The sequence below is a fragment of the Diabrotica undecimpunctata genome, chromosome 8 (assembly GCF_040954645.1).
Source record: "Diabrotica undecimpunctata isolate CICGRU chromosome 8, icDiaUnde3, whole genome shotgun sequence".
Lineage (NCBI taxonomy): Eukaryota > Metazoa > Arthropoda > Insecta > Coleoptera > Chrysomelidae > Diabrotica > Diabrotica undecimpunctata.
In genome coordinates, this window is record NC_092810.1 from 45,031,475 (window position 1) to 45,045,683 (window position 14,209).

The 14,209-nt window shown below is 33.9% G+C and overlaps 2 protein-coding genes across 2 annotated transcripts in view; one reads left to right on the top strand and one right to left on the bottom strand.

Annotated features, from left to right (window-relative positions):
* The window catches only part of LOC140448794 (uncharacterized), an 853,042-nt gene that overhangs the window by 747,595 nt on the left and 91,238 nt on the right, over positions 1 to 14,209 (bottom strand). The window lies entirely within an intron of this gene.
* Positions 4,748 to 6,529, top strand: LOC140448798 (uncharacterized). Its single transcript, XM_072541915.1, has one exon. It carries the CDS (start codon positions 4,748 to 4,750, stop codon positions 6,527 to 6,529), a length of 1,782 nt encoding a protein of 593 aa, XP_072398016.1.

Sequence of the window (14,209 nt, forward strand, 5' to 3'; positions counted from 1 at the left end):
CGCTGGAAAAATTGCTAGCATGCTTTTCTACCTGGCTAGACGTCAAGCTTATCACGCCGCCCAAGATCCATCCTAATTTTGTCTCTTTTAGAACAATTTTGCTATCTTCTAATTGAATCCTGTCCAATTGTAATATTTCCCAGAATACAGACGATCCTACTAACAGATCAATTTCTCTCGCTCGATTGTAAGTATGGTCAGCCAATTTAATAATGTATGTAATGTATAATGTTTTTATTAAATGAGGTGGTAGGTAGCTTGTCGGTAATATTTTCTAACACTAAACAATCAATAATTGAATTGAAATCGCTTGTACAAGAAGATATATTTAGCTTCACTCGATTATTTAACTTGGATATCGCTTGCCCTACTCCTATTATTTTAAAATTAACCGACTCCATACTTATATTTAATTTTTCACAAAATCTGCTTGTTACAAAGTTGCTTTGTGATCCATTGTCTAACAGAGCCCTACACTCATGTACATTTTCTTGGCTGTCCTTAATATTGACCAAGGCTGTTGACAGAAGCACTTGTAATGTCATAATTTTCTCGCTAAAATAAGTATAACTACTTTCTACTTGTGTATTGTTATGATTTTCACATGTATTTTGTAATGTTCGATTGTCGTTGTTAATAGTTCTACAATTATCGCTAGATTGTTTATGAATATTATTTCCCTTTAATTATCGCTAGATGCCCTAGTATACCTAGAACTATCGACATGTAGAAGACTGTTATGTCGACCTCCGCAAGCTTTACAACCTGAATGCAAACAGTATAATATAATCTAAATTATATTATATTGTTTAAATATTATTGTTCAAAATAGGCCACAATATATTTATCTGGTTTTTACTGAAGTTTCAATCTCTATATCCAAAGACCGTTTTCAAAGATATAAATTATAGTTATATTTATTTTATTTGTTTATTATTATATATTTATATATTCTTATATTATTTTCTTTTTTTTTTTCTTAACTTTAAAAACGGTCTCTGTAATAGAGATCGAAACGTCAGTAAAATAAACATGTAAATAGATGTATTGTGGCTTATTTCCAACATTCTCCCTAAAAATACGGAATGCCACAAGCAAAAAGCCACAAAAAAAATAAATATTGCTATCATTTGTATATTTGAAAACGATCTCTTTATATAGAGATCGAAACGTCAGTAAATTAAACCTATGAATAAATATTTTGTGGCTTATTCCCTACTGTCTCCTAAAAATACAGAATGCCACAAACAAAAAGCTATAAAAAACAAGTAATTTTGCAGAAAGCTTACTGATGCCACCCGGTTGCCGCGGAAGTTACGCTAAAACGTCTTTTGACGTGACCCGCCCTTAAAGAGTTACACAATGAAATGTTTTTAAAACAAATTTTAAGACAGTTTCCACACCACCCGAGAGGTATGTCTTGTGGCGCGTTACTTTTTTTTAAATGGGTGTTCGCCAAGAGCCATATTTTCCCATTAAATAAAATAAACAAAACACTTTAAACAGTATAAAACAAAACAAAATAAAATCCTATAAAACAAAATAAATTCTATAAAAACAAAATAAAAATAATTTTGGATGTAACAGAACATTGTTCTATTCTAACACAAACACTATACACACTTACTATGTTCTTCTCGTTTTTTTTTTTTTGTTTTTGGTTTTTTTATGCTGATGTTCCTACTAAACTATTAAAAAATATTATTCGCTGTCTAAATCTGAAGATGCAGTGCTGCTATCGCTGTCATTATCTTCACCTGGTGTAATTATAATTGGCTCTAGTAAAACTTCGACACGAGTGTCAAGTTGCCACATACGATATTCTTCTTTAATTATGTGGCCTATACATTTAGCCCATTTCTCTGGAGTTACATGGACGATTGCTTGAATCAAAAGTTCCTTAACTTCGTTTAATTTGAACGTTTTGTTATTGCGTGCTACTTCTCCTTTCACTTGCGCCCAGATAAGTTCAATGGGATTAAGTTCGCAATGATAAGGTAGTGGACGCAGAACTTTAACACCATCATCTTTTGCAGTTTCATCCACAACATATTTAAGATATTCACTTTTCCTTAACCGTGCAATGTCAAGTAGTTGAATTTTGAGCATTGATTCTTCGTATGCAATCCCCTTTTCTGTAAGCCATTCTTGAATTCTCCTTTTCCGCCATGCCGTCGTCGGTAATTGTTCTAGTCTGCGGCTATGATATGGCGCATTGTCCATAACAACCACAGACCCAGAGTCCAATTTTGGTAAGATTCTCTTAAACCAGCGCTCAAATACTTCAGAAGTCATTTCTTCATGATAATCACCTGTTTTTTTCGACTCAAATTGAAGCAAACCATCATCAAGGAACCCTGTATCACTTCCTATATGGGTGATGATTAAACGCCGTCCCTTTCCTGATGGAGCCTTTAATCCTGTAGACCAGCCTTCTATAAATGCTTCGCGTTTACTTTTTACATTTAAATCTTGCCAAACTTTTCCAACTGTATGATCTTCGTTAATCCAGGTTTCATCCAAATATTTGCATCCAGTGCTGCGAATTTTTCGTATTTCTTCTAAATATTTTCTTCTCCACAGAATAATTTCATTTTTTTCTAATAGCATACTTTTTCTGTTGCGTTTTACGTATCGAAAGTTCATTTCGTGCATGGTCCTGATTAAGACCCTACGAGATATCTTGGGTAAAGAGTCATCATTTTCGAGCTCTTGAGAAATTTTTTTCAGTGTTGGAATTTCACTCCGAAAATAAAATGAATGAATTTTTCGACGTATAATATTCCTTGTCTCGTCATCCAAAACAATGCTTTTCCTACCTCTAGTTTTACCTTTTTCTTGCTTTTTATTTTCCGATGTATTTTTAAGTACACGATAAATACAGCTAACGGATACTTTTGTTAAACTGCTACAAATGTCGACCGCTTGGCTAACGTTTAATGCCATTTTTCTGCCGACAATTCCTTTATAAACGTTTCGTATCATTACCTTCTCTTCGGACGTTAACATTTTCCGTCTCTTTTGCGGCTTTTCATTCTTGGAATCAACATCAGAATTTTGCTGTCTTCTCTTGGAACAACTCGGTTTTTCGTCCATCGTATTTCAATAATCTGGATATATACTATATATACAATAATTTCAAAGAATATAACTAAATATTTGCTATAAAACGACAAACTATAACACTCTTATTATCAATAACACGTTTTATCAATACTACAATACAGTATTGATAAAACAGTATTGACAACAATAAGTTTACAAACTTATCACATAAAATATACTCACAAAAACACATGCACTATTTACCCATAGAAACACCAATGTTTTCTTCGTTCATTTCTTCGGCAAAAAATAATAAAAACTAGTTTTACTGCATGTCTGGATCCGAATTGTAAAACAGAGTTCCCTCGCTAATTCCAACATTGCCAAAAGATTGAAAAATAATGTTTTAAAATATCGATTTTTATTTTATAAATTTAAATACGTAACGAAACGGAACATATAAATAAAATTTATTTTATTACAATTTTGTGCTTAATTTTTACTATTGAAAAAATCACGTTTTTTGGTATTTTTATGACGGTAATAATCGCTGCGTGGAAGAATACAGGTTTTGTATGACCATAATTACTACTTGTGAACAAGATTTGGCTACACTGTACGACAACTTCTGGTCAAGTCTACTATAGAGAAGCACAAATAAATATACTACTTTATATATTCTGTAATTTCTTATGAGGAAACGCAAATTGCAATCGAGAAAATAGGCAGTTTTCGAGGGCCGCTGTGTACATTTACATTTGAGGATATTCGGCGTTTAAACTATGAAATCACTCTTCTGAATTGAGGGTTTCTACTATAGTTGACGATAATACATTGTCTAATATTCAAAAATTTTATTATTTACGATCATGTTTGAGTGATGAAGCATTAGGGCTTATAGAAATAATTTCAGTTTCCGAGAATAATTATATAATAGCTTGGGATTTGTTAAAAGATAGGTATGATCAAACGAGTTTATTAATTCATAGTCATTGAATATCCTGTTATACAAAAAGAAAGTCATGTAAGTTTGAGATCATTTTATGATAGCTTCACTAAGAATTTGCTAGCATTGCAAGTTTTAGGAGAGAATGTAAACATGTGGGATAGGTTATTGATTTATTTGTTTACTAACAAGTTAGATAAATATACTCATAGAGAATGGGAACTATTTAGAATTGAGGGCGATTTGCCGACAATGATTGATTTTAATAAATTCTTAAAACAAAGATGTGAATTATTAGAGAAGCTTAAAGTTTCAAATGTAGTTCATGATAATACAAAAGAATTTAAGTTAAGTTAAGGTTTTAATAACAAATTCAATAACAATAAAAGAAATGCATTTGTAAGTACTTGTCAATCGGTATCAGGTGCGGTAACTTGTTATTTTTGTAAAGGAAAACATACTATTTTTCGATGGGGAAAGTTTTTAAACTTATCCCCAGCTATGCGGTTACCTGAGATTCGTAAATTAAATATATGTAAGAATTGTTTGAGACCAGGACATGACATTATGAGTTGTAGGCATTCAGGTTGTAAAGCTTGCGGAGGTTGACATAACAGTCTTCTACATAATATTCATAAACAATCTAGCGATAATTGTAGAACTATTAACAACGACAATCAAACATTACAAAGTACATGTGAAAATCATAACATTACACAAGTAGAAAGTAGTCATACTTGTTTTAGCGAGAAAATTATGACATCACAAGTGCTTCTGTCAACAGCCTTGGTCAATATTAAGGACAGCCAAGGCAATGTACATGAGTGTAGGGCTCTGTTAGACAATGGATCACAAAGCAACTTTGTAACAAGATTTTGTGAAAAATTAAATATAAGTATGGAGTCGGTTAATTTTAAAATAATAGGAGTAGAGCAAGCGATATCCAAGTTAAATTATCAAGTAAAGCTAAATATATCTTCTTGTACAAGCGATTTCAATTCAATTATAGATTGTTTAGTGTTAGAAAATATTACCGACAAGCTACCTACCACCTCATTTAATAAAAACATTTTAAAAATACCAAAGGATATTAAATTGGCTGACCATACTTACAATCGAGCGAGAGAAATTGACCTGTTAATAGGATCATCTGTATTCTGGGAAATATTACAATTGGACAGGATTCAATTAGAAGATAGCAAAATTGTTCTACAAGAGACAAAATTAGGATGGATCTTGGGCGGCGTGATAAGCTCAACGTCTAGCCAGGTAGAAACGCATGCTAGCAATTTTTCCAGCGAGTTGAGCCAGGAGCAGGCTATTGATAAAATACTGTTGAAATTCTGGGAGATAGAAGATGTTCATTCTAGTGTAAAAACGATTATTTCAGAAGAAGAGCAATATTGCGAAACGTATTTCAAAAATACATTCAAGCGATCAGCGGACAATAAATTCATTGTATCGATTCCATTTAAGGAAAATTTAACAGATCTAGGTAATTCACGTAAGAGTGCTTTACAAAGATATTTTTCACAAGAAATCCCGTTACAAAGATATTTTTCACAAGAAAGTAGGCTCTTAAAAAATCTCGAGCTAAAACGCGATTATGATATGTTTATGCAAGAGTACTTACAATCGGGACATATGAGTGCGATTGATGAAGAACGAGAGCAACAATTAGCTTACTATATGCCTCATCATGCAGTTATTCGCAAAACAAATAAAACTACACGTGTTCGAGTAGTATTTGATGCTTCAATGAAATCGGAATCTGGTCTGTCTCTTAATGAGGTACAATGTGTGGGACCGACCTTGCAAAATGATCTTTTTTCAATAGTTCTCCGGTTTCGAAAGTATCAATTTGTTATGACTGCAGATATATCAAAGATGTATCGAATGATTCACGTATCTCCCGAACAACGTAAACTACAGAGAATATTTTGGAGACAAAACGCAGCCAACGACTTAAAATGTTATCAGCTGAACACAGTGACGTACGGTACGGCTTCAGCTCCTTATTTAGCTGTACGCTGTCTAACACAATTAGCAAGTGAACATGAAAAAAGTAATCCTAAAGCGACTGAATCGATAAAAAGGTCTTTCTGTATGGATGATTATCTAGAAGGAGCAAATAGTGAGCATGAATTACTGACTTTACAAGCTCAAGTGACATCCATTTTAGCGAGTGCAGGATTTCAACTCAGGAAATGGCTATGTAACAAAAGACGATTATTGACAAAATTCCAAGTAGATACGAGCTTGGAATCAAGTGTCTTAAATATAAACAATGGAGAGACGAACAAGACATTAGGGATATTCTGGGACTCTGAATCTGATTCCATAAAATATTCCTTGCCAGTATTTAAAACTTACCAAGCTATCACGAAACGCGTTATATTGTCGTCTATTTCGCAGATTTTTGACCCTCTAGGTCTACTCGGTCCTATTGTAATAGTTTTGAAATTATTAATGCAATCACTATGGCACGGGCGGTTCGATTGGGATGAGAATCTTCCCGAAGAAATAGTTAATGTATAGTTGAATTTGAAGGACGACTTAATGAAGATTACTTATCTTACCATACCCAGAATGGTCAGTGTCTACGTATGTATCTGTGGAATTGCATGGATTTGACGATGCTAGCCAAAAGGCTTATGGTTGTTGTATATATATTAGGTGTAAAGTTAAATCAGGCCAGTATATATCCAAACTTTTATGTTCAAAATCCAGAGTAGCACCAGTTAAAACGTTATTAACTATACCGCGATTAGAGCTCTGTGCTTCGTTGCTATTAGCACAGCTGATACAGAGAACCATAAAGGATTTACAAATTAAGTATGATAAGTGCTATTTTTATTCGGATCCACAGATAGCATTATCATGACTGATCAAAATTCCGCGGATCTCGTCTCTAGTGGTATGAGCGTTTATGAGATACTTATGTCAAATTTGTGGTAGAATGGTCCTAGCCGGCTAACTACAAATGATCTAAAAGAATTTATATCTAGTAAAATCCTAAATTTTGAAGACTTACCAGAGCAAAAGGCTACTGCTTATCACTCAATATTAATTGATAGTTTTAATTTGTTCACACGTTTTTCAAATTTGAATTAACTGATTCGAGTAACAGCGTATATTGCGAGATTTATATTCAATTGTCAACTAAGGGTAAAGGTGAAGGATTTATGCGATAAGGAAAAAAGAGTGGGCTTATTTACTAGTAATGAATTAAGAGACGCACTCGACATATTAGTAACCGTGGCACAAAAGGAGTCTTTTCCTGAAGACTTTGAAAGATTAAGTAAGGGTTTAAGATTAAAACGCAATAGTACCTTATTATCTTTGAACCCATTCTAAGAGAATGGTATTATCCGAGTGGGTGGCAGAAGTCAACCTACGAATACAATAAAAAATATCCAACAATTTTGTCACCTAAACATGTACTAACACGTTTAATTTTAAAATCTGAGCATCAACGATTGATGCATTGTGGGCCAACTATGTTGTTGGATTCGATTCTAGAAAGGTTTTGGCCAATATCTGGACGTAATATTTGCAAGGGAATTGTCAAGAACTGTATCTCATGCATTAGAGCAAAACCTATACCTGGTAATTACATTATGGGAGAATTACCAGCTACAAGAATAAAACAATATTTACCTTGCATTAATATAGGAACGGATTTCGCTGTTTCGTTTTTGTTAAAAGATCAATTGACTAGAGGTTCTAAATTAATAAAAAGCTATGTATGTATATTTGTACATCTGATCTAACCACTGCTTGTTTTTTAGCTGCTTTTAGACGATTTGTGAGCAGACGTGGAAAACCAGGTAAGGTTTATTCAGATAATGGAAAAACATATGTAGGTGCAAAAAAGGAACTACAAAGTCTTAATAACTTTCTTAAAAACCAAGCGATATCGGAAGAATTCAATAGTTACTTCACCGAGGAATAGATTGGCATTTTATACCTTCCAGAGCGCCAAATTTCGGAGGCATCTGGGAAGCCGGAGTTAAGAGTTTTAAATTTCATTTTAAGAGGGTTGTGGAAGAAGCACAATTAAATCTAGAAGAATTTCACACAGTACTGGTTCAGGTCGAATAAATTCTTAATTCACGTCCTTTATGCCCTATAACATCCTCTCCTGATCAGTTAAATCCTTTGACTCCCGCTCACCTTTTTCACTAAACAGAAGTTTAGTTTTGCTGCCAGACAGAGATGTCAGTCAGATACCAGAAAATCGTCTCAAGCGTTTCGAGCGATTACAAAAAATTCTCCAGCATTTTTGGAGAAGATGGAAGAGAGAATATCTTGCTGAACTACAAATCAGAAGCAAGTGGAAACAACATTCCGAGAGGAGCATCCAACCAGGAGATATTGTCCTAGTGATAGATGAACAGACTCCAACCCTAAGTTGACCAATGGCTAAGATCGAACAAGTTCATCCAGGAACTGATGGAGTAGTGCGAGTGGTAACAGTCCGCATAAACAATAAAATGTTTAAACGACCCGTATTAAAACTTTGTATATTACCGACTGAAGCACAGGACATAGTTGAAAGTGTTAACACGTTTCAAGGCGGCCGGTATGTTACGGAGAATTAAAACATGAAGTGCAGTTGTCGGTGAGAGTGGGTGCAGTTATCCACATCTTTAGTTGAAAAGTGACAGCAGATGAAAAAAGAAGAAGACAATGAAGTTAGAAACAGATTTAATGTTGAGCGTAAAAATAGTTTTTGTAACGAGATATTTGTTTGTTTTAATAAAGATAAAGTCTACTAGTGTATCAGTTTTACGCAAGCGAGTTATCCAAACAAGCGATTTACCCCAACAGATGGCTTTTGTCATATTTAAACACAGACAATAACTTACAATGACTGCTTTGTTCGAACTTTCGACCTAACATGTCAATTTTGTCATTAAAATCAGTTGCTATCATCAAGTCCTCGTAGACACTTCGTCTCAGGACCAGCAACTTCATGTAGAGCCATACGTCGCCATGTTACCATATCCACTGGTAACTCTAACATCATAAAATATAATACCAAATAATGTAAACCAAATTGTAATAGATAAATTTTAACGGGTTTTTGCCCTGATATTTAGTGGCTCAAAACATGTATACCTAGTAAGTATTAACCACATTTTGTATTAACCTTGGTCATAATTTTAACTTCATGTTCTTTTTAATTAAAGTGTTACAGACTGCTACAGCGTCCTGAAAAGTAAATAATACTTTTTAGGACACTGATGTTGGAACATGGTTTCCGAAAACGTTTTGTCTTCATGACATAGCCCGTTTGGGTTTTTAATTTATATATACCTTTTATAAAGGATTTTTACTTAAATTTTTTATTGTAATATTATTACAGATTGAAAATAAATAGAAAGTTATAAAAAATAATTATGTGATATACCGAATTAAGAAACGTCCAAAAGGAAAACTAAAAGTCGCCTACAAAAATTGCGAGTTTCAGAGTTTATTGACGGGGGTTTTGAAAATAGAAAGATAAACAATGTCGCAATGATTGATTAACAGTTACTTACGATCTCGTGAACCACAAAAAACTGCTAGGTAAAATATATAATACACTAAAAGACCTGTACCAAATGAAGGTCGTAGAGTCCACACTGCAGAATAGGAGATTTTACGGTATGCTACATGGTAAGAAGAGCAGATAAAGAGATAAAAAATAGCATGTTCCATCTCTGTTCAATATACATACAAATGACCGGCAAATAACAGAAAGCGCAAGACACTTTTTTTATACTGCTTACCTGGTACATTGCGGTAAAATCGAAGAACTTCAATATCTTAACTACCTAAAACCGAATGTCTCAAAAACACAGGTAAGCGTCTTCCATCTACATACAAGAAATGCGAGGTGGCAACTACAACTCACATGAGAGGAAAAAGGCCTACACTGACAAACTTAAATACCTTGCAGTTATGTTGGATAGATCTTTTAACATTTAAATACCATCACTGTTATAAAGCTAGACAAAAAGTTTACAAGAAATGCCCTACTAAGAAAATATCTATCTTAAAATAGTTGGAGCGCAATCTCTGACACAATGAGAATACCAGCATAGACAATGTGTTTTTCAATGGGAGAGAATGACTACTCAGTCTAGAATCGATCAGCCTATGCAAGAAAAGTTGATATAGACTTCAATGAGACATGTATAATAGTAATCGGATGTATGAAGCCTGCATCACTCAACCTTTTGTAGAAGGCAGTAGGTTTCCTATCACCTAAAGAACTAAGGGAAGCTCTTTTTAGTTTGCAAGTTCTAATACAGAGAGCCAGGGATGTCAACTGCGATGTGTATGCATGTTTAATTGATTTTGAGAAGGCATTTGATAAAGTCTCACATGGGAAACTAATCGATATCCTTAACACATCAAAACTGATCTCAAACTTATATCTCCAACAAAAAGCAACAGTACGATTAGAAAATGAACTGTCTGAGATCTTAATAGTCGAAAAAGGAGTTAGTTGCATATTGTCAACGGCAATATTTAACATATACTCTAAAAACATCTTTAGAGAGGCCTTGGATGAATCAGAAGATGGGATTGCTGTAAATGGCCAACTTATAAACAAAATTAGATATGCAGACGATACAGTGTTGCTGGCAGATAGTGCGCAGGAGCTCCGAAGGATGACTGATAACGTTGTAGAAGCCTGTAACATATTCGGCCTAAAACTAAATTGGAAGAAGACAAAAATAATGATCATTAGTAAGAACACTAACATAAACGCCCAAATTATAATAGGCGATACACCGTTCGGAAAAATGGAAAAAAATATGCTATTTGGGCTGTAATATTAAGGATACTTGGGATCACAGATAAGAAATAAAAACTTGTATTAAAAAAGCCAGAAGCTCTTTTAACAGCCTTAGGAAGATTCTCTGCAACTTATTTTTAAGTATCAATATACGCATAAGAATTCTTAGATGTTACGTCTTTAGTGTCCTCCCTTACGGAGTAGAAAGCTGGAGCCTTGATTGATTAGAGGCATTTGAAATGTGGTGCTACCGACGTATATTGAGGGTCACATATATTCAATACACAAGTAACATAAATATTCTCCAAAAGCTAAGAAAAGACAAAGAAATTATTAACACCATAAAGAACAGAAAATTTGCTTATTTCGGCCAAATCCTGCGTAATGATAAATACCGACTTCTACAGTTGATTCTACAAGGCAAGATTGAGGGTAAGAGAGGCCCTGGACGTAGATGTATATCCTGGCTGGCCAATCTTAGGAAGTGGACTGTTCTAACGTCAACTGATATATTTCGAGCTACTGTGAATAGAATAAGATGGGTCAATGTGGTCGCCAACATTTCTAGAGATATGCACATTTAGAAGAAGAAGAAGAACAAGAAAGAACTTAAGAGATCTGCTGAATAACCCAACCCTGAATACAGAACCCAACCGTTCGAGGCTGAAATCCAGGAAAAACTTCCTGCGTTGTATATAAGTCGATCCACCAGAAAACTACTCACCATTTCAAATAAAGAGGACGTCCGATATTAGTCTTGACTGGAAGAACTGGGTAACATTAAATCGTATTACAATTGCTTATCAATAGCTTAAAGATCGAGAAAATAAAGAAGAAGCTGCAAAATACTAATTAATATTATGCCCAAGATGTTTCTCATCATGTACCGTCAACGACCTGTGGTTGGTTAGCGATGTAGAATCAACATGGCTCGTTACTGAGCAGAGAATTTCAAGTAGATTAAAATTATTACAAAAATCAGATAATTGCATATAATGAGACATAGTAGATAGAGGCTTAAGAATATACGATACTATAGAGGTTTCGGGTCAAACGATTTTTCAAAGAGAAAAATTTGTCAACATACATTTGGTTCAAGAAGGTCTTGAGGAAGAAGGTACCATAGAACTGATTTATATTCAGATTAAAGTGCCATTAAAATACCTTCAGCAATCATTTCTGATATTACGTAATATTAAATTAAACGTTGGGATTTTGCAGTTGAGTATTAATCATGTCAATCATGTCAAGAACGATTATGTAGGGGAGGCTGCACCTTAGTCGATAGAATACAGTGAGTATGATATAAACCTAAGAAGAGCTAAGTTTGAGGCTTATACATTTTTTGTATTTAATTTTTTACGAATTTTTGCAAACATTCAGGTATCATTAGATTTTAGTGCCTTCACTTTGAACTTCGACCCTTAACATTGAACTATGTTCTTGTCGATATAAATCGCCAAAGAAAGCGTAATTCGCCAAAACAACAAAATACCTCATTTTTCTCATTATCTAACAATGAATTATGTTAACAAAAGAGTTTCATAATGTATCAAAAACAAGTATTTAATTAATTTAAAGTTATACGGTATTTTTGTCTAACATCCAAATAATTATGGACGCCTCGACTAATGTCACGGTCGCCAAAATTTAACTACTTAGGAAGTAATTAGTATGTTAAGTACGCTACGTCTGTAGAAATTAAAAATATTGATAAGCTATTAGTTTATTTAAATAAAATGTAACGTAACTTTGCCATTAAAAATTACTATCTTACTTCCAAATGCCTATATTATTCATTCTCAAACATTTCTGAGTTTGATATGGCGTGTCAACGTTGAAATTGAACGCAATAGTAAACGTAAATAAAAATAGAATTTGCATTATTTATGAAGCGTTTTATGAACTGTACTTACTTTTTTGTTGTACATATGGCTTTTGACATGATTAATACTCATCTGCAAAATCCCAACGTTTAATTTAATATTACGTAATATCAGAAATTATTGCAGGAGGTATTTTAATGGCACTTTAATCTGAATATAAATCAGTTCTATGGTACATTCTTCCTCAAGACCTTCTGGTATCGAATGTATGTTGACAAATTTTTCTCTTTGAAAAATCGTTTGACCCGAAACCTCTCCAGTATCGTATATTCTTAAGCCTCTATCTACTATGTCTCATTATATGCAATTATCTGATTTTTGTAATAATTTTAATCTACTTGAAATTCTCTGCTCAATAACGAGCCATGTCGATTCTACATCGCTAACCAACCACAGGTCGTTGACGGTACATGATGAGAAACATCTTGGGCATAATATTAATTAGTATTTTGCAGCTTCTTGATTCTCTCGATCTTTAAGCTAATGATAAGCAATTGTAATACGATTTAATGTTACCCAGTCAAGACTAATATCGGACGGCCTCTTTATTTGAAATGGTGAGTAGTTTTCTGGAGGATCGACTTATATACAACGCAGGAAGTTTTTCCTGGATTTCAGCCTCGAACGGTTGGGTTCCGTATTCAACAGTGAGCGTTCTTTACTGAAAGTTTGTTCAAATTGCTCTTCATATTCAGCAGATCTATTATGTTCTTTCTTGTTCTTCTTCTTCTTCTAAATGTGCCTATCCTCTAGAAATGTTGGCGACCACATTGACCCATTTTATTCTATTCACAGCAGCTCGAAATATATCAGTTGACGTTAGAACAGTCTACTTCCTAAGATTGGTCAGCCAGCATATACGTCTACGTCCAGGGCCTCTCTTACCCTCAATCTTGCCTTGTAGAATGAACTGTAGAAGTCGGTATTTATCATTACGCAGGATGTAACCGAAATAATCAAATTTTCTGTTTTTTATGGTGTTAATAATTTCTTAATTTCTTTGTCGTTTCTTAGCCTTTGGAGAACAGTTATGTTACTTGTGTATTGTATATATGATACCCTCAACATACCTCGGTAGCACTTTCAAATGCCTCTAATCGTTTTATGGCATCTTCTGTAAGGCTCCAGCTTTCTACTCCGTAAAGGAGGACACTAAAGAAGTAACATCTAAGAATTCTTATGCATATTTTGATACTTAAAGATTAGTTGCAGATAATCTTCTTAGGGCTGTTAAAAGAGCTTCTGGATTTTTCAATACGAGTTTTTATTTCGTAGCTGTGATCCCAACTATCCTTAATATTACAGCCAAAATAGCATATTTTTTCCATTTTTCCTAACGGTGTATCGCCTATTATAATTTGGGCGTTTATGTTAGTGTTCTTACTAATGATCATTATTTTTGTCTTCTTCCAATTTAGTTTTAGGCCGAATGTGTTACAGGCTTCTACAACGTTATCAGTCATCCTTCGGAGCCCCTGCGCACTATCTGCCAGCAACACTGAATCGTCTGCATATATAATATTGTTTATAAGTTGGCCA

Excerpts from the sequence above, each read along its gene's own strand:
- LOC140448798 (XM_072541915.1), top strand. The coding sequence starts at position 4,748 with ATGACATCACAAGTGCTTCTGTCAACAGCCTTGGTCAATATTAAGGAC.